This window comes from Pyrus communis, chromosome 9 (assembly GCF_041283825.1).
Source record: "Pyrus communis isolate YQ-2024b chromosome 9, ASM4128382v1, whole genome shotgun sequence".
NCBI classification, from domain to species: domain Eukaryota; kingdom Viridiplantae; phylum Streptophyta; class Magnoliopsida; order Rosales; family Rosaceae; genus Pyrus; species Pyrus communis.
This window is the reverse complement of record NC_142573.1, coordinates 12,173,257-12,193,559: the sequence shown is the minus strand read 5'-3', so window position 1 is coordinate 12,193,559 and position 20,303 is coordinate 12,173,257. Positions and strand designations below refer to the sequence as shown.

At 36.3% G+C, this 20,303-nt stretch overlaps 2 protein-coding genes and 1 long non-coding RNA gene across 24 annotated transcripts; 1 reads left to right on the top strand and 2 right to left on the bottom strand.

Moving 5' to 3' along the window:
* Window positions 1-563: 563 nt before the first annotated feature.
* LOC137739531 (uncharacterized) lies at window positions 564-6,122 on the bottom strand. Of its 22 annotated transcripts, none has more exons than XM_068479134.2 (9): window positions 5,830-6,122; window positions 5,210-5,372; window positions 4,424-4,595; window positions 3,865-3,920; window positions 2,371-3,252; window positions 2,082-2,219; window positions 1,518-1,808; window positions 1,350-1,406; window positions 564-931 (listed from the first exon to the last, which is right to left on the bottom strand). In XM_068479134.2, exons 2-9 carry the CDS (start codon window positions 5,336-5,338, stop codon window positions 767-769), a joined length of 1,890 nt encoding a protein of 629 aa, XP_068335235.2. In that variant the 5' UTR covers window positions 5,339-5,372; window positions 5,830-6,122; the 3' UTR covers window positions 564-766. The 22 variants fall into 22 exon arrangements, with proteins under 22 accessions (XP_068335235.2, XP_068335232.2, XP_088556185.1 ...); XM_068479131.2 differs by having other exon boundaries at window positions 2,371-3,420; window positions 5,830-6,120; XM_088700059.1 differs by having other exon boundaries at window positions 2,371-3,420; window positions 5,210-5,328; window positions 5,830-6,084.
* Window positions 6,123-9,266: 3,144 nt separating this feature from the next.
* On the bottom strand, window positions 9,267-14,245 carry LOC137741058 (uncharacterized). The gene is made up of 5 exons (XR_011069200.2): window positions 13,773-14,245; window positions 13,554-13,701; window positions 12,748-12,918; window positions 9,715-9,980; window positions 9,267-9,640 (listed from the first exon to the last, which is right to left on the bottom strand). It is a non-coding gene; the product is annotated as an uncharacterized LOC137741058 (long non-coding RNA).
* Window positions 14,246-16,438: 2,193 nt separating this feature from the next.
* LOC137740852 (NAD(P)-binding Rossmann-fold superfamily protein) lies at window positions 16,439-19,349 on the top strand. Its single transcript, XM_068480658.2, has 9 exons — window positions 16,439-16,757; window positions 17,027-17,116; window positions 17,245-17,303; window positions 17,665-17,760; window positions 17,873-17,950; window positions 18,287-18,349; window positions 18,459-18,632; window positions 18,774-18,869; window positions 19,109-19,349. Exons 1-9 carry the CDS (start codon window positions 16,571-16,573, stop codon window positions 19,190-19,192), a joined length of 927 nt encoding a protein of 308 aa, XP_068336759.1. The 5' UTR covers window positions 16,439-16,570; the 3' UTR covers window positions 19,193-19,349.
* Window positions 19,350-20,303: the final 954 nt, after the last annotated feature.

Sequence of the window (20,303 nt, the reverse complement as noted above, 5' to 3'; positions counted from 1 at the left end):
TAGTAACTTCAAACAAAATCCTCTCTAGATCCTTTTGGCGAGGATCCGGAGGATTCATGAATCGTGTTCGTTCATCGTATATCGTACAGTCATATTTTGTCAGATACTGTTTGTGTTTAATTTTAAATAAAAATATTTAAAATAATTTCTGACCGCACGATGTACGACGAATGGACACGATTCACGAATCCTAGAATCCTCACAAAGAGGATCCTGAGAGGATCCGAATTCTAGTAACCTAATATGGCTAGTCTCTTTGGCTCACTCCACAAATTTAATTCCATGAGTGGAATAGTTCATTGTTTAGGTCCTAATTCAATATTTTCTTCACCCAACTCCCAAATCAGATAGCTTTAGCCATTTTTCGGTTCAAAAGGTAGTGTTAGCCTTTGGTTATTTGCCTATATAATTTTATTATTTATTCACGACCTATTTATGAACCAAGATAATTATCGTCCATAACAAAGAAATAAAGGGTAATTAGTCACTTTAAACATGTTTGACATTCGGCTGATCAACCGGTAAGTGTACGCCGGTCGACTTGCCGTGCAAAAATTGATCAATTTTTAACATGAGGCATAAACCCTATCATAATAAATTAATAACTGAGTAAGAAATTGTGTTAGGAACTTAGGAGTCAGAGAATGTATCATAAACATGTTTAAGCCTACATCTCAGCAATCCCTCTGCAGCACATCAGCCATGTAACAAGTGAATGCCAGCAGAGGAAAGCGGTTACAGTCCAGCAGTATCCTTATATACAATGTTACAAGAAGCCTGGTCGCATTTGATGCACGCTTCGACTGCTAACAGTGGCCAGCTTGCTCGGCCCTAGATTTGGCGGTACCTGCACCTGCATCTCAGCAAGCTTTCTTACTTTTAACAAAATTGATGCCGGGATGGGTACTGAAGCATGTTTCCGGGAGTTTATCTGCACAATTCCCCACGGACAAACCAAGTTATGTCCGTACTCAAAAGAACATCCGGAGAGAAAATCAATGGCGTATAGTGTACTATATACATAGGCATATTTGATTCCTAGTACAGACGCCAAACATCAGTTTGCGAGTTACGATGAAGTAAATCACCATAGGGCAGCAGATTTTGCAGTAGATAATAAAAATTCAAATATGCCAGTTCAAGTTGTAAAATGCTATGGAGAAGTGATCAAAGTTCGAAAAGTTTATTTACAGAATATTGGAATCTCTGGAAGATAATATTTGGATGCAATATTAGTATTTAAAGGCTGAGGAAAGAGTTCAAAGAAAGCTTGCATTGGAAAGAGATGGGAAGTTCCACACTTCCCGTCTAACCAACTCATAAAAGAGAGGTAAGGGGAATGTACTCACTCCATCATCAGGAGGCGTTTGCGCAACGCTAGCTTTCAGCAGGTTTCTCCACTTGTCCTGCAAAATGACACACGTTTTCTCAGTGAAAAGTATTCACCATTTTTTTAGTATAACAAGATGCCAAATGAACTTGGTACCTTGAATACAAATTGTACAGAAAAAACATACCTTGAGATCAACAGAAGTGCGATATGAATACGATGCAAAGGAAAGCCTTTTGATCTCAGACCACCTCCCAGTGCCACACTTAGAGACACCCTCAACTAATTTTATAACCTCAACAAGAGTCCAAGCTCGATGGTGTTTCCTCCTCATTCCACCTTTCGCTGTGGGAATCTGGGCTGTACCATCATCTGAATTGTCCTCGGATGAATCTGTCTGTTTAATGCCCAAGTTCCTTCGCGGTTCGATTGTGCCCATTAGTGAGCGACGTTTGTCTTTCTCTGGCTCAGCAATACACTACATAGACAACCAATTAACATAACAAAAAAATTAGCATGCAAACCAATTGAAAGGTAATTCAGTATAGCACTCAAACAAAAGACAAACCATGATATTAAAAAAAAAAAAAAGTCATTACCCCCGTTAGTCCTCAATAATACAAAATACCAGTCCAAAACTAATAACCGGCTACACTAATGTTATCGACACATTATCAAATTCAAAAACACATGCCCATTACTCAATGTGAAGTAAGAATAATGGAATCCAGTTAAGCAAACTTGATCTTACCCGTGGTTTCATCCGTTCAGAAGCAGATCTGACTTTCAAGACTTTGTCTGCATGCTCACTCTCTGATACAGAACTACGCACACTAAAGGCCTCTTTTACAAGTTTAGCTGTCACACCCATTCCACTCATATCAAACTTCTACAAATAAAAAATCGAACGCATTCAGGTATTGTGTCGTACAGATGACTTATAGTGCTATATCATAATAGTAATTCCCATGCTTAAGAACAAAAACAAAAGAAATGATAAAGCAACTCGTATTGCCATATTATAAAAGGGTTTTACCTACCATAAGGGCCATAATATTTTTCCTTGGACGGCTTCTACGAACTCGAGAAACATAAGGAACCTGAACCCCAGATCCGCCAAGAGAATCCAACCTGGTGACAAACGTTCTCTCATTTGGAGGGACATTTGTCACACTTCCAAGAGGGTCCAACCTGGTGGCAATAGCTCTCTCATTTAAAGGGACATTTCCAAGAGGCCTACAAGAATTTGGAGATGTTTGTTGCTGTCCCGCACTTTTAACTGGACTAATCACTTTTGGGCTACAATCTTTTGATTCAACTTCAGAAAGCTCTTCAATATATCTCTTAGTGGGCTTTCGAATTCGTTTGGCAGCTCTCTGATCTGTGTGAAGGTCCTCACTTCCACAATCCAGTTCTGCACTAATGTTTACCAATCTCTTGCCTGAAACAGTGACATGATTTTCCATTTTGCTACTGTGGCTAGTTGGTGAAGTTTCATACCCAAGATTCTTTGCTTCACCATCTGACCCCTCAGTGAGCATACCATCTGCATTCTGAATGCTATCATCTTTACCCTTGTTCACCAATTTGTTATCTACAATAGTGAAAGTTGTTGTTGAAACATCACAAGAGTTAGTCAACGCCATTGTGATCCTCCTCTTAAGCCATAACTTGTCCTTAACAGTAGTTTCTCTCCCAAAAGTTGCCCGAAATAATTCATGAAGTTCTCTAATTGATAGGTTGTCCAAGCATATCTCCCCCTTTAGTGTATTAATATCAGGCTTTGGACCAGTGCAGATGACAGAAGCTGATGACCCACTTTCTATTGGTCCATCCAGCGGTTGTTTTGAGCACTCCCCAATTCTCCCAGATTCATTAATATGGCTTCCATCTGGACTTAGTGATGAAGAAGGAACAATATCCTGCAAAGGAATTTCAGATTGCAGCCTCTCATCAATAGCAGGTAATTTATCATGCTGATCAGAACACTGGATGTCTACATTCATAAAAGCAGAAGAATGATCAGGAGATCCACATGCTAAGCGGAGCCTCTCTTCCTGTTTGACCTTTTGCAACATCTCCTCAATGTACTACAAAGAGATTTTAGAGGCCGAGAAGGATCCAAGACGATTAATAACTAGATATGCTAAAATTGTACACATACTTGTAGAGATGCAAGAAAAAGAAGAATTGAAAGAAACTATCTATAAGTTTATGAAATGAACAATCAAGCCAGTTGATAAAGAAATATGCCACTAACACATAATACAGACGATAAATTTCAAGATCAAGAAATTCCTTTCTACAAGATTAAAATGCATAGCAGCTAGGAAATATAACTGATGTACAAGGGGTATCTGTAAACATATCCAAGCACTTGAATCAATTTATTAAAAAGACATAAAGATAAAGTTATCCAAAAGAAATATGCTATTCAGAACAGTCATAGCAGGCCATATGTTTATGCAAGATAGTATTCGACCATCTGATTCTACAACAGGAGGAAATTTTATCCAGAGAAAGCAAGTCAATACCTCAAGCCGTGCACTTAATTTCACATCAGCTTCTGTGTTCTCTGAATGTGAGACACCTGGAAATGTATTGCTCTGTGAGAGATGAAAACCATTACAGAACCAACACCATAAGATATAAAAATAGAATGTCTTCAAATAATTTAACAAACCAAGTTCTACACCTAGTTTCTCACAAAGTCATTTTTCATTGAAACAATACTTCACTAAGTCAGGGAAACAATAGGTATGCAAAACATATCTTGAATATAACTGAAAGTACCCAAAAAGTAGTCACTTTGGTGTTGAATATAAATGAACTCCAAAGCCATTGAGGAGAAAAAGTAAGTTGGAATAAGATTTGTCAAACTAATTTTGAGAATTGAGATTTGAGATGCGCATGTAACTTGAATGATTCAATACAAAAATATGAATAGATAAAAATCAGATTCCAATAGTCATTATATACAGAAGTTATAGCTTAAGGTTCCAAATTGCATGCCCTTAAAGTTACTACGTAAAATGATCCATAATGATACAGATGGAAATGAAATAATTAGTCACAACAATAAATCAAATAGACCTTCTGAGCTTTCTTTCTGAGGTTTCCCAGAGGAAGACTCTTCGTTGGAAATGCACCGACCATTTCCAGCCTCTGTAATAACAGGTAATTCAACCGTCTCATCAACAAGAAAATCCTCAACTTCCATTACTTCATCATCTGTTGCTGGCACTAATCTCCCATCACCTTCAACCTGGAATCAAATAAGACGTTATGAATCTAAAGAATACAAAATAAATGGCAATGAAATTTTCGAACTTGAAGTAACAAGTCCATAGTTGTAACTGCAGTGCAATTTTAAATTTCCCCCTTAAAGCATTATGGAAAACCTGTCACCAAACCAAAAGCTGGCCTCTCATTTAATCCAAGTATAAACCTTGAATTTAGAATTGGTGACAAACTAAATCCCCAAAATCAAAGCTTTAGAGAAAGAACACATCAAATTGTAATGCTCAAGCTTCAATTCAAATCTACTATTATTTTCTAAAATCTGATTCGCCCAGAAGGCAGGCAGCAGCCTGGCTGATTCTAATTGTAATCATTAATTGATGGCTTGACTGCTTCTAATTGTAATTTATGAATAAAATAACTGTTAAAAATCTCTTGATCGATATACAGTCCTTTATAGGCTCTAAAGCAGTATCATGAACGCCCATTACCCAAGCCTATCAAGTTATCATGTTTCTGTACAAATTTGAAAGTCAAACTAATCATAAGGAATGTTCAAACACTTACACTCCAATTTTATGTGCACAAAACTACTAGCACCTACAGAATAGTTGAACTTTTAATGCAAATGAAACATACCCGAACGAGCTTGTATACAACAGGATCGGCAATCTGCTTTGGCGAAGACAAAGAAGAGCTACTTTTCTCAACCCTACTCTCCTCACACATCCCTTCATCATTCCCCTCAACACCGACCACTGTTTCCATGGAAAATCCACCACATGCAACTCAAATACACAAACTGATACCTCAAAACCAAATAAACAAAAACAAAAAACAAAGTTAACTTTTAAAAATTTCAAAGGTAATAAAAATAAGATCTTATCCACTAAAATATAAATGCACCCAGAATTCAAAACAAATAAACAAAATTCTCCGATTCAAATACTCAAACCTGCAATTCAAAATTCAAAATTTTCGAAAACCGAAAAGAAAACAGCAAAAACGAAATTAACACTATATCAAACTGCATTTCCTCCAAAGACTGCAAATTTCCAATCCCAATTACATAAAACTACATTTCTAGTGAGAGAAAAGCACCATTTCAGGCAAAATTGCTAAGTAATTCAAATGATATCACACTAAAAGCTGAAAATTTACATACAGAAGTACCAAAACACTAGAAATTGTTCAAAATTTTCACATTCGGAGCAAACTTGAATAGCAGATGAAGCGAAATTAAGTAGGACGGGGCTCACCATAGGACTGTGAGAATGAGGAGCGAGTTGACTCAGTCCTTGCGAGTGTAAAATTGCAAGGATATCGACCGATTCGAAGCGCGCCGGGCACTGAGTTGGGAAGAAGACGAGTCGTTTTCTGAGAGAAAGCTTGTGCGGGAAGCTTTGAGGAAAGGGAAAACAATCAGATTGTTCTTCTGGTGCACTGCGCCCGTCTGTGTGCGCTTCTGCTTTTTTGGCTCGCTTTTTTAGTACGCTGTGAACATAATGTCGTACGGTAGCGGACTCCAAACACTACTTCCAATGCAGTTCACAATTGGACTTGGCGTCCGGGTCTCTTTAAATTTTTTGTTTTTTTTTAATTTATTTTTCTTTTTGAGTAGTTTTTTTTTTTTTTTTTTGCTTAAATGTCAAAATGATCTTGGTATTCTTCTTATTGCGTCAATTAGTCTTTGTGTTTTAAATTGCCCAATTTAGTTATCATGTTTATTTCCGCTAGTCAATTAATGATCACATAGGGAAATATTAATGGCACTCCAAAAATTTTATATACACTCCTCACAATTGTATTTATCTTTCCAAATATAGAAAGTTTGGAGTGTAGAATGAGATTTTTGGAATGCTAATAACAATTCCTTCCAATTTATTTATAACAGTATCTATTTGATTTACAAATTTGAAAATGATAAAAGTAAAAATTAGATGAAAAATTACTCTACCCCTACTCCCGAACATTCTCCCTAACGTTCTCTTCTCTCCCATTTTGCATCCCCCCCCCACCTGCCCTTTATCACAACCTTAAATAATTTTCAGATTGAAAGTTTTATCTTTTATATATGTTATTTCTCATTAATTTGCATATTTATGTAAATTTAAATTTAAATAAAGAGAGTGTAATATATGGTTCTTTCAATTGCGATTAGTTTCTCGATTGATTACATAGTCCAAAATGAGGTGGTTGGTACATAGTTGAAAATGAGGTGGTCGGTATTATTTTTCTTGGGACTACGATGATGGAACTCGTACAGTAACAAGTGAGGTCGAGGTGGACCTAAAGATGCATTCATTGAGTTGCGCGTGTGGCTAGGGTTTGGGTTTGCGTCAAGGACAATGCGGATGGCATGGTGGGCTTGCTTAAAAAAAAATCACTTTGAAATTATATTTCTTTCTATTTTAATTAAAACATATTTTTCTATAATCGGTTATATTATTTTGATGAATTTTTAACAGAGATTGAATGAAATGTCTTTAATTGGCTAACAGAGATAAACACGAGGATTAAATTTGTCAAATTGAAAATACAGGACTAAATTAGCCAAATGACTATAATACATGGACCATTTGAGGCTTTTTTTTTTTTTTTTTTTTGGTTATTGGGTTCAAATTACATATTCATCAGTGGCGATTCTTGACAAAACTATCACAACACGGCAACAAAAATTAAACGACAAAAAAATTAGTTGGTTAATACCTACCGTTGATAAGAACACAAGTGTAAATGCAATATTGAGTGGTTTAGACTAACTGTTACTTGGTTAGAATATGAGTGTGACTCAATTAGTAAGGTCATCTCCAACCGACCCAGCCAAATGGTCATAGGGCTAAAAATAGTTTGAAATGACGCAAAACAGTCTCTAACCGAGGGTTAGGCCAAAGGGCTTATGGGCTCCATCAGGCCAAAAATATGAAATCAGGCCAATCGGTTGGCCCATTCTAGCCAGCCAGCCCAGGGCGCCCCAAAAATCTGAATTGCAACGGCTACCTAGCATCAGCATGACGCCAGGTTAATGTTGCATTTAATATTTTTTTTTTTGGGACGAATTTAAAAAAAAAAAATTCTAATTTTTTCCCCTATAAATACCTAAGTCATTCCTACACCATTTTTCACATAATTTTCACCAATTCCAACCGAAGGGTGGCCAAATGGCTCCCTTTAGCTGTAGAGCCTTGCAAGAAATTAATATTTTAATAAACTGTGTCAAACCATATCTTATACCATCTCCAATCAAAGAGGTCAAAGGGCCATAGGCCAAACATAGCCCTTTGACAAAAAACCATCCCCAGCCTAGAGGGCCAAAGAGTCATATGCCAAACATAATTTATTATTTTAATTGAATTAATATGGTTACTTAAATTAAACTATCATATTAAAATAAGGTTTTCAGACATATTTTGAGTCTCACTTGTCCCAAATAAATAAGCATCCGGATTTCTTATCTTTATATAATCTTAATAAGTTTTATTTTGTTTAATGTCATTTAAGTTTCATGTTGTTCAAGTTTGACTAACTCCCCCAAGTAGTACTAGGGTGGAGATTGTGTTGTTTAATTTAAAGAGTACAACGTAAATATTAAAAACTACAACTTCAATCTAAGATTTTTGGTGATGGAATGGTGTATGAATGACTTAGGTATTTATAGGAAAACAAATTTGAATTTTTTTGTTTGAAAAAAAATTTGTCCCAAAAGAAAAAAAAAAAAAAATCAAATGCAACAGTAACCTGGCATAGCATGACATCAACTAGCCGTTGCTAGCTGGCATCATGCTAACGCTAGGTAGCCGTTTTCAAATATTTGGGTCGATTGGGGCTGGTTGGATGGCTAGAATAGGCCAGCCGATTGGCCTGATTTCAGATTTTTTGCCTAGTGGGGCCCGCAAGCCATTTGCCCTAGTCTTCGGTTGGAGACCGTTTTCGTGTTATTTCAAGCTATTTTTAGCCCTATGACCCTTTGGCCGGTTCGGTTGGAGATGACCTTAATCTCATGGTGATAGGGTAGTTGAAAGATAGGTCATGTGGTAAAAAATTAGGATTTTAAGCCCCTCTGATGAAGTATGTTAGGAATTATGCCCAAAACCATCAACTCTTAATTAATTATTAACATATGAACCGCACATATTAGGCTAAACCGAAACTTTCCGTTAATTGTTAGCACGTGAGACTTAAAATGTGAGGCTGACTTTATCTTTTTAGTTACACATGTGAGCCTCATGTGTTTAACAATTAATACAGAGTTGACGAAATTTTCAATTCTGGGCCTAAATCCTAACATCTTTCACCATATGAGCTTAAATTCTAATTTTTTTTCCACATGAACTATTAACCCAATTAAGCCCAAGCAATATTCCTATTCAAAACTATAGTAAGAGGACACTTAGTACTAGTCTACTAGTATTCCTCTTCACTTGTAAATGAGAGGTCTTAGATATAATTCTCATCAAATACAAATTTGAACCACATTATTATTAGCCTATTGTGAAACTTAACCCACCTGAATCTTCCTCTTAAAAGGAGGTTCTTAAGTTCACGACTCCCAACCCCCATTAATCAAAAAGAAAAAGAATTCTCTTTGAATTGTAACCATAAGAGTAAATATGCATCAAAGGCAATCCAAAAAAGGGGCAAGAGAGAGAGAGAAATAAGCGTTAAAGAACACAAATCGGGAGGACATAAACGCGGGTAACATACAGAGCTTGAGTTGCTTTTTATATTTGCTGGCTAAGAAAATTACAATTCTAAACACATAATCTCATTTCTCATATTCCAGTCGGGTGCTAACAGGCATCCAACTAGAAATGAGATTATGCGGAATATGAGAAATTAGTATATTGACAAAAAAAAAAGAAAAAGGACTGAGCATGCGGAAAAACAACTCTAACCAGCGACAAGGGCAACTGGTATTTCAGACTTTCAGTTGCCACAACTGGGGGCCTGATCTGATGTAGTCTTCTTTGGGTTGGTGGATGGTGACCAGATCAGGTAGGGGTGTTTTGGGGCCTTGCTTACCCTTGGGATCCCAATCAAGCGTGATTTGACCTTAATCCCAAGAACACCCTGAAAAATGGATATACGGAAAATAAGTAAAGATAACGAAAGCACATAAAAGCCAGAATGGTGGAGGAGCTAACCTGTCTAAGAAGCACATGCGGCACAGCAGCATCGATATATACTCCTTAACAGGCTGGCCAGAGGATATCATGTATCCATCCTTGAATTTCATATACTTGGCACACTGAGCCCTGAGTTTGCCACTAACCATGACCCACATGTTGTATAGTAGAAAAATTCATTCTACTATGTTGGTGCATCCTAATAAGGTCAAGTGGAAAGAAACAGCTTTCGTTCACACCTCGCATCCCTCTGCAGCACTTTCCATGACAAATCTACGAACGCCCTAACAAAAAAGAAGGTAGAGGGATGATCAATAGAAGTCAACAAACCCATATACCTAGGTAATAACTAAATCATAATGGTTGTGCAAAAACAGATCTGTACAAGCCTAATTATGGCATAAACCAAGCAACACGGAACAAGGAAACAGTGTATTGGTCAATCCCAACAGTGCAGGTGAATGTCATAGGGACTATGGTTCTGAAAAGAACAGTACTAATTGATTAACTCAGGATTGAAATTAAGGAACTTTAACGAAAAGCTTCCGGTACTATTCACTTTAACGAAAAACCATATTTTTACACTAAAAAGTCAATCCTGATACTATTCACTTTACTCTTTATTTTGTCATTTTCTTTAAAACTCAAAGTTTCCAAGCCCTTTTCATTAGTTTTCCCAAACTTCAATTCGTAATGCGTGTTTAATTAATTGATTCCCTCAAGCACGCTGACAATTAATGACTATATTAGGATTGGTTTTTAACCCAAAATAAAAAGTATATTAGGATTATATAATACAGGAATGCTATGAAATGTAGGAGTTCCCGAACTCCAAGAACTATTAACAGTTCAAACAGACTAACAAAACTCCAAACATATAATGTAAGCATTCTTGAGGATCCTCTTAACCCATTATTGTATTGTAGGTAGGGAAAATGTAAAAGAATGCTAATAAATTTGACAAGATATTGGGCATGAAATTGACAATTGTATTTTCCTTTTGCAAGACTAACCTATATCCCAAAATAAATAGATGTTAACAGCTTAACGGGTTCTCTCACAACAGTGGGCTTGGATTTTGCAAAAAGTGATAAGTCAACTTAAATAGGTGGATCGTGGATACTGAACTCAGATATTTAAACTTACAATTAGCATGTAAAACATTGGCCACTACAGCTTAAGGTTTGAAGCTGCCAAGTAACATTTCATGCTGATGTTCAAGGACTAGTATATTAGCTTTGGAAAACACAGGAATGTTATGAAATGTAGGAGTTCCCGAACTCCAAGAACTATTAACAGTTCAAACAGACTAACAAAACTCCAAACTGCAATTTAAGCATCCAAAGGGTCCTCTTGACCCATTATTATGAGTAAAGGGAGATAAAATCTGAATGCTATAGCTATTAATAATACCATCTAGAAACAGTAGACATGTGAAATTGTTTTCTATAGAAAGAAATCATCTCTGTTGCGTGGATGTACAAACTGTACTTAATTAATTGCAGATGTACACACATAATTATTTGTACTAAAAATTCGCGAGTAAAACATAGTTGCAGTCTACGGAGTAAAACTTTTGTTATTATAGATTAATGCTAATAGATTCCCATGAATATATACAAGTGTACAATTTCAGGAAGCAATTCGATAGTTCATAGAGATAATGCATAAGATATAATGATATGTTGGATACTAAGAAATTTGACACTTATCATCCCAACAGGAGTAACATTTATGTAATGCTCAATCATGTTTGAAACTCAATTAGTCGTAAATGTTTGTACTTCATTTATTTCCCTCAATCACAGTGATGTTCAATGACTGGCAGTTTAGGTTTGGATGACACATAAATGTTATGAAATGTAGGAGTTCCCGAACTCCAAGAACTATTAACAGTTCAAACAGACTAACAAAACTCCAACCTGTAATGTAAGCATTCTTAAGGATCCTCTGAACCCATTATTGTGAGTAAAGGAGATACATTATTGAATGCTAAAGCTAAGAAAATTGATATGTACAAGTGTGTGTATGTGTGTGCGCGTTCATGTGCATTTGCAGGTGATACAATAAATGTAGAAAGAAATCGTATAAAATATAATGAGATGATGGAGGTCACATCCCCAACAATAAAAATCTCAAATGGAGCGGTACCTATGTGACAATAATTAGTGAAATGCTTTTTCTTAATTTCGTTCCCTTAGTCAAACTGAGGTTCACTAACTAGTATATTAGATGCGGAAACACAGGAATGGTATGAAATGTAGGAGTTCCCGAACTCCAAGAACTATTAACAGTTCAAACAGACTAACAAAACTCCAACCTGTAATATAAGCATTCTTAAGGATCCTCTTAACCCATTATTGTGAGTAAAGAGAGATATATTATTGAATGCTAACACTAATAAAACTGATATGTATGAGTGTGTGAGTGTGTGAGTTTGTGTGTGTGTGTGTGCGCGCGCGCACGCGCATGTGCTTGTGTGTGCACGCCCATGTGTGCAAGTTTGAGTTTGTGTACGCGCATGTGCTTGTGTGTGCACGCTCATGTGTGCAAGTTTGAGTTTGTGTATGTGCATGTGATACAATAAATATAGATTAGAAAGAAACCGCATAAGATATAATGAGATGATGGAGGTCACATCCCCAACAATAAAAATCTCAACAGGAGCAGCACCTATGCGACAATAATTAGTGAAACGGTTTTTCTTAATTTCATTCCCTTAGTCAAATTGAGGTTCACTGACTAGTATATTAGATGCAGAAACAAAGGAATTTTATGAAATGTAGGAGTTCCCGAACTCCAAGAACTATTAACAGTTCAAACAGACTAACAAAACTCCAACCTGCAATGTAAGCATTCTTTAGGATCCTCTTAACCCATTATTGTGGGTAAAAGGAGTTAAAAACAGAACGCTATTAAGCTGACATCTGTTAGAAAGAGTATTGGAAACCATTCCTTTTACCCAGACTAAGGTTTATAAAGCATCTCAAAACCAATAGTCATACAGCATTGTACCAATAGGTAAAGAGATCAAGTCAGTTTTCAGCATACCTCCGGATAGCAAACCCTCCTAGAAGCTTGTAACCCAAAGACTCTGCCTGAGCGACGGCACAGAGCCCTCGGTTGTTGACTTTCTCTGCTTAAATATCAACACTGTTCTCGAAAACTTAAAACGCTTCTGAACAACAGATGTCAGTTCTCTACTTCTTCTTCCCTTCTCACCTAAACCCATCAACAAAAAAGTCTAATCAGGAAACACAAACTTATCAACTCATGTTATAAGCTAAATCAGGAAACCATTTTTTCCCCAAAACTCTCTATAAGTAGAAGAATGCCTCGTCTATACCGAACCTATTGCGCTGTAATCTTCCTTTTAAGAAGAAACAGATTCTATTGCAATATCTATAGTAAAGAATTCAATTCCGAAACAACTGAGTTATCGTGAAATCTTCACTGCACTTAATAAGGTCCACATATTTCTTTCTTAAATAATCTCATCCTACGAAATTATTAACACTGAATCTTCACATTGTCTTATGAATTGCGCATAAGATCAATAATTGAACTTCGGGGTCATTTCCGAAGCCTTATCATCAAGTAGATAAACATATCAGTAACCAAATCAATTCGATTTTTAAACTTAATAATCTCAACATTGAAAAAATGGACACACTTTTTACCCAAAAAAATAAAAATGCAAACACTAGTATCAGCCTTGATCTTCCATTTTCTCAAGGACCTAGCCAACAAAATATTAAAAAGATCAAAGTTACTAACTTTCAGCTAATTGCGTAGCGTAAATCTACATAAAATCTCAAATTCAACCAAAAATTAAAAAAAAAAAATCAATGTCATACCGAGAACGTTTTGAGTCCAAGTGGCTCTGACGAAGATCTCGGTCCACACCGGCGTAACCCTAACTTCAACGCCGGAGTAGCCATCCTACGCCGGCTCTCTGGTCAGCACCTCGTTCGGCTCCGCGAACAACACTCCGTTGGCCACAAACTGCCATACCCAAATGAAATTAGACAACAAATCGTATTCTTTCAAAGGGTGGAAATCGTCGGAAAATTTACATTAGGGCGTGGAAACCGTATTCTTTCAAAGGTGGGACCTTTAGCCGCCATGGTTGGTCGGCGCCGCTTTTTGGGACGTTCAGTGAATTAAAAGATCAAAAAAAAAAAAAACCCCTTTGCTGCTGCTGCTTTGCAGCTTCTGTTAGTTGCTTTATTTGAATTGGGAAACCCTAGAAAGTTGAAGGATTATAAAGGAGGGTAAGGGGTGATCTGACCGTTGATACTATGAACGTTTGAGATTAAACCTTTAAGTGCATCTCCCGAAGACTCGGCATATCCGCAGGGTGGAGAAGGTCCGGTTCAGTCCGATTCACTCCTCAAATCGAAATTGGAGCCATAATAAAGTTACGGTTGAGTCCAATTTGATTCATGTGAACATGACCACAAAAAGAAATCAAATCAATTGAATTGGTCCGGTCGGGTTTGAAGTAAGGGTGGACATTTAAATTGGTGAATCAAACTGGATCAAATAGAGAAAAATAAAAATGATCGGTTTTGCTTTGAATCAATTTGATTCTTGTTTTTTTTTTTTTTGGTTAAAAGGGAAATTTTATAGGCCCAACATACACTTATAAACAAACAAAAAAAGGCTTAAAACAAAAGTAAAGCAAAAAAAGAACCCAACAACAGTAAGACCCAAAAAAACAGCACAGCTTCCAGCTTTCACCAGAAGCATCCACGTCAATCTCCACCACCATAAACAATTTCCAGTTCATCGCCCGATTCCCTATTCACCGTTGAGTATCGCCTTCGCAGACGCCACCTCCAACCCCGATTTGTTACTTAAGCACAGCCACAAACAATGGATAGTTGGCAACAAAGCGAAAGAAGCCGACTACCGGTATGAAGCTCGTGGAAACCCACGAGCGACATTGCCAGAATCGGCAGACAACAAGGAGTAAGTGGTGGTGTTGGAAACACTCGAACTAGTGTAAACACTAGAACTCTATACACAATCTCACCAGAAAATAATAGAAAATTAAGTTACTCCACATATCATCAATTGATTTATAATGAAAATCTAAAATTTTGGCCAACAAAAAAGTTGTACGTTAATGAAAGCATTTATTTTAGAAATTAGGGTAAATTCAATATAAATTCAATTTTAAGAGTTATTATCAAAAATAGTCCAGTTCTTCAAAATAAGTCTTATGACTGTTATCTTTTTGTTAAGTTTTGATAAAAATGAAAATTTTAAAGAATTGTAGTATCCTAAATCATAAAACTTAAATTCCTTGAACCTTGTTGCATTTAGTCTTTTTAGTTATTTAATAAACCTATATAACAGATAAATCGCTTTTTCGTTACCTATTTATAGATTTTTTTTTCTTTTCTTGTAATCTACCTGTTCAAATTAGTAATGTGTCTTAAATATTTTTTGCTTGGAAAAATTTGTAGTCTTCTTTATGACATGACATGGGTATGTTATAATTGAACTCAATTTAAAAACCAGTTTGGATTTTTGGACATGGATATAACCGCCCCTAGGAATATACCTTGAGACTTTAATCTTCTGGCACCGATGACGGCGATGAAGGTTATTCATCTTCAACAACAAACTCATCGAAACGACATTCTTTAAGAAGAAAGTAGTGTAATCCTGCACAAGGTAACCCTACTTCTGCTTGTGTCTTGTACGAAATTGAGAGTGCATACCTAAAAATTATGAAACGCAATTTAAATATACCAAATATTCTCTCAACCACATTTCTCAAGAAAGTATGACGAAGATTGAACAAAAAGTGAATTTTCGTTTCTACTAACTGCGCTAAACGAACCATTAGCATCACCCCATCCTCGCTTGGCAGCATCAACCATTAATTCTAACAAGTTTTGCTTTCTATGGACCATTGGTTATAATGTTTGCCCCTTCTTTGTTGTAAATCTCCCCTTCCGAAAGTAGAGGAAGCTAACACCGACATCAATTTTTTAAGCAAACAAACACATTATTCGAAAAGTGTTATGAATCATTGTTAACATATAACAAATTAGATGACAAATCATTTAAAACAAACCTGTTTTCCGAGACATGCATTGACATTAATTTTGAAGGGCGTTGGATGGTAGAACTTGCAATTTTCAGTAGTTCTTCCAATTTCAATGCATCTTCAAATAAATCAATATGCATAATTCATGATGAAGTAAAAAAAAAAAACACACAGACACACAACACCACCAATAAACACAATAATTAGAACCCTAATGTAAAGATTAACAATAGGCGACATAGCAAATCATGTGTGTGTATTACCTGGAGAAGAGGCTTTTGGAAGAAGAAGTTGTTCGTATTTTGTAGTCTACTTTGAAAATAAGGAGTCACGTTGAAATATGGAGGGGGTTACCTAATTTGCGAGAGAGCCTTTGATATTTTATACCTCATCCTTGGATGCATCAAAATGAGCAAAGTTATAAATCCTACAAATTTCCTGACTTTTTGAATACTTTTAGATTTGGAAAGTCACTCTAAAAACCTAGATTGAATACTACCAGACTTTGACTGACTTTTTATAAATTTAAATTGAATAAAATCTATATTTGACCGATTCGTTTATAATCTTAACTGAATACCCATTAATTTTTAAACTCATATAAAACCTCACATAATCCTAATTGAATAACACCCCTAAGTAAATTGAGGAGGAACTCTCTTAAGAAGCCGAGCTCCTCTCTTTTATCTTATCCTCCTCTATAGCCAAGCTCCTCTCTTTTATCTTATCCTCCTCCAGAAGCCATAACTATTAGCGGCAACTCCAAAAAAACGGTTGGATGACATTACAAACCTACGGGCAACCAAACCAATGGCGGATGCGCTTCCTTCTTCGTCAACTCTCTCTTTACTGACTCTACCCAGCTTGCCTCCTCAAAACCCAACTAGACCACTGCAGCATTCTTGTTTCATCTCTACCGCCCGAAAGCGTGATCTTGTTCGATGCAAGGCCAAGAAGAAAATAAGCTTGGCAGACCAAATTCTTGATTACATCGAGGGTAATCTTTGTTTTCAAGTCTATCGACCTTGTTTTGATATAGTGTTGCATTTAGAGATTTCCCGGTATGCTTCGGCGTGTTATGTATACCGAGATGTTTAGCCTCTACATCCTTGATCAATGATGCAATGACCAAGAGCTGACGGACAAAAATTCCGGTGTATATAGTAGAGTTTTCGTGCTTTTTATTGGAACCGATTTATTGTTAGTTGGTTGCATTGTTTGCGTTATGTACAAGTGATCAGTCTGTTTTATGTTAATTGTTTGAAGGGGGTCCCAAGTTAAGGAAATGGTATGGGGCACCTGAGCTTCTACCAAAAGATGGATCCGCAGATGAAGAAGATGAGGATGAATTCACAGGTGGATAATTCATGGATGTTTCTAATCGACGGACCTTAAAACCATACATGTCAAAATTTAATCTAGGAATGGCCATGCTTCAAAGTGTGATTTTTTTTCAAAAGGATTTTGATGTATTTTTTATGCAGAAGGAGAAGAACTCAGAGATGCTGTATTGGTAACTGATGGAGATAGTGAGATGGGACAGGTGCATTTTACGGCATTGTTCATTTTTGTGATTAATCCTCTATGTTGCAATTGAAAAATATAAATGTTAACAAGAAAACTAATACTTGGAAAACGAGCAATTAGATCGAGTAGCAGTAGTGACTTCCTGCATTCTGAGTAAGTAAATATGTCATTAGTGATACTGTTGTTTGCAAATATATCTGAGAAACAGATGCCAATGCTGCAGAATAACTACAATCGAATAATACTTGTTTTCTTAACATTTAAGAGGCAAAAAGTACCTGAAGACCAACATATATCCTTGCTATTTGATCGAGTTGTTTCCTGCTACTTCTCTTGATTGGCTGGATTTTGAGCCTTGTGCTGTCTAGCCTGTGTAGATGGTAATATTGTCATTGATCGTCAAAAGAGCTAGAATAAAAGCGCTGGTGAAGGATAAGCGGGCAGCACTTGAAGCTTTTGGGACTTATGTTGAGGTGGGTAGGAAGGGAATTAATTCCTGCAAAATTGCCTTGTCCCTTGCTGTTTTTTTGTCTTTCTTTTGGCACTTCAAATGTTGACTGCATGGTTGTGCTTTTGTATGTACAGTCAATGGCCGGAGATTCAAGGGACAAGCCGTTTCTAAAGAGAGTTCTACGAGGAGTTTCCACAGTAATATGCCCAATTGTATGCGTATCTAGACCTCGCACCTTTGCTGATCTTGCGAAATTTTAGTATACAAACCGTTCTGAAACTGTTCTAACTTTACAAAACCAAACTTGTACTGAAATCAAATCTGTTCAGCATCATTTCTTATATATATATAATTTGTATGGTGCGACAGACTAGGAGACTAAAATGTGAAATGAACTCATACTGTGTAGGCTGATCTACCAGACCGAGATTGGTGTCTTTGTTCTTAAGCTATATTTAGTTTCTTGATTGCCTCATTGCTGTTGACATGATACATTTTTTGCAACTCAAACATTAAAAATGTCTTTTAAATTTGTTCTCTTTTGTCAGGAAGGTTTCTTATCTACCGTTGGGAGCTTGAAAGGGGTAAAACATATAATCCTCTTATCTCAGGTACCTCTCTCTCTCTACACATGTATATCGACACACACACACACACACACACACACAGATATATGTGCGTTTGCACGGTTGTTACTGTGACTTAATAATGAGGTTGCAGTTGTCTGTTTACAAAGGTGCCAATGGCATTCAAGCTCTCATGAAAAGCAATGCAAGAAAATTGGCTGAGCAAGATGAATCAATAATGGTGGCCTCTGGAATCCCTTACACCGTGATCAGAGCTGGCTCGTTACAAAATTCTCCCGGTGGAACTCAAGGTTTTAGCTTTGAACAGGTATAATGTGAAATATAACGAAAACTATACATATACATATATAATCAGTGCATAAGCATAAAGGATGTGATAATGCAGTGGAACAAGTTCTGTTCTACTGAATTCTAAATACTCTCATTCGATGTTGATGATGATATATAGGGAAGTGCAGCAAAAGGAACTCTTAGCAAAGAGGATGCTGCCTTTATTTGTGCAGAAGCAGTTGGTGTAGTCCCTCAGAGAGGATTCATATTTGAGGTAAATAAACACACACACAAAATAATTGAACAAATTTTTTATTTCGATCTCTAAATCCCACATATGCTACTCCACAATACGTAAATGTTTTATTTTGATCGAGCGATAGTCTAATCTAGCTTAATTATTATTATTTTTCTTGTTTTTTATTCAAATTCCACAGTAGTTTTATTACCTTAATTGCTGAGTGAAATGATGAGAGAGTTAATCACTCTTGATGGCACTGTGTGATATTATAGGTGGTGAATGGAGACGAAAAGGTTTCAGATTGGAAAGAGTTTTTGAACGCAATGCTGAAGAAGTCAGAAGAGCAACCTCAGTAGTCAGTTTGTCTATTTTTCAGTACGTTTTTATCCTGCATATACAGGCTGCACCATGGAAACTGCATCTACCTTTACAAAAATTATGTGGTGCTAGAAACTGTTATATCTTAGTTTTTATATTTTTTAAATAAAATTTTAACAGCTAAGAAGTTCAAAATATTGAGTGCTATGGAAAATCTTCATGCACTTAGGCCATTTCTAATTGGGCCGGGCGTATGCCAAATGATAGTCCTTTTTGACACGAAATTTATCTTTAATGAAGGTTTGGGCCAAAAATTCTTGAGACCCACGAGGCCAAAATCCAACCGTATAGCCAGTGGGCTGGCCATCTTTAGCTAGCCAGCCAGTCCCTTCAGTTGGGCTCAGTTGAATTTTTATTTATTTTTAAGATGAAATTAAAAAAAAAAAATCTAATTTTATTCCTATAAATACCTAAGACATTTCAACATCATTTTTCACATCCTTTTCACCATTTCATACCATCTTACCTTATCTTATTTCAATTCTTCACATTCTATCCACCTCAAACACCCTTTTCATACACACCCCTCTCTTACCTCTTCTAATAATCTTTCTTCTATTTTTTTCAATAATTTTCAAATGGCCACATCTTCAAGTGGCACTCAAATTGGGGAGTATTTTTGCTCACCACCATTTAGTATGGTGTATACTCACCACTCTATTTATCACTGTTAGATGAGTTTGAATTTTGAGATTCGTGTAGTGGATATGAACAAATCTCAAAAGTTAAACTCATATAACGGTGATAAATAGGATGGTGAGCATACACCATATTAAATGGTGGTGAGCAAAAATGCACTCTTTGTTCGGAGGCTTATTCATTTAGCGATAAGTGACACTCAAAATATGTTTGGAACCTTATTTTAATATGGTAGTTTAATTCAATTAATCAATAAAATTAAATAACAAACTTAAAATAATAAATACGGTATGACACTTTTCATTAAAAAATAATTTCTTGCAAAATTATAATCTGGACGAGGGCTAAACATAATCCCTTCGGTTGGAGATGTCCTTAGGTCATCTCCAATGGAGAGAGCTAAAGGTCCAAAATCCAAAAAATGACTTGATTTGTCCAAAAACTCACTTC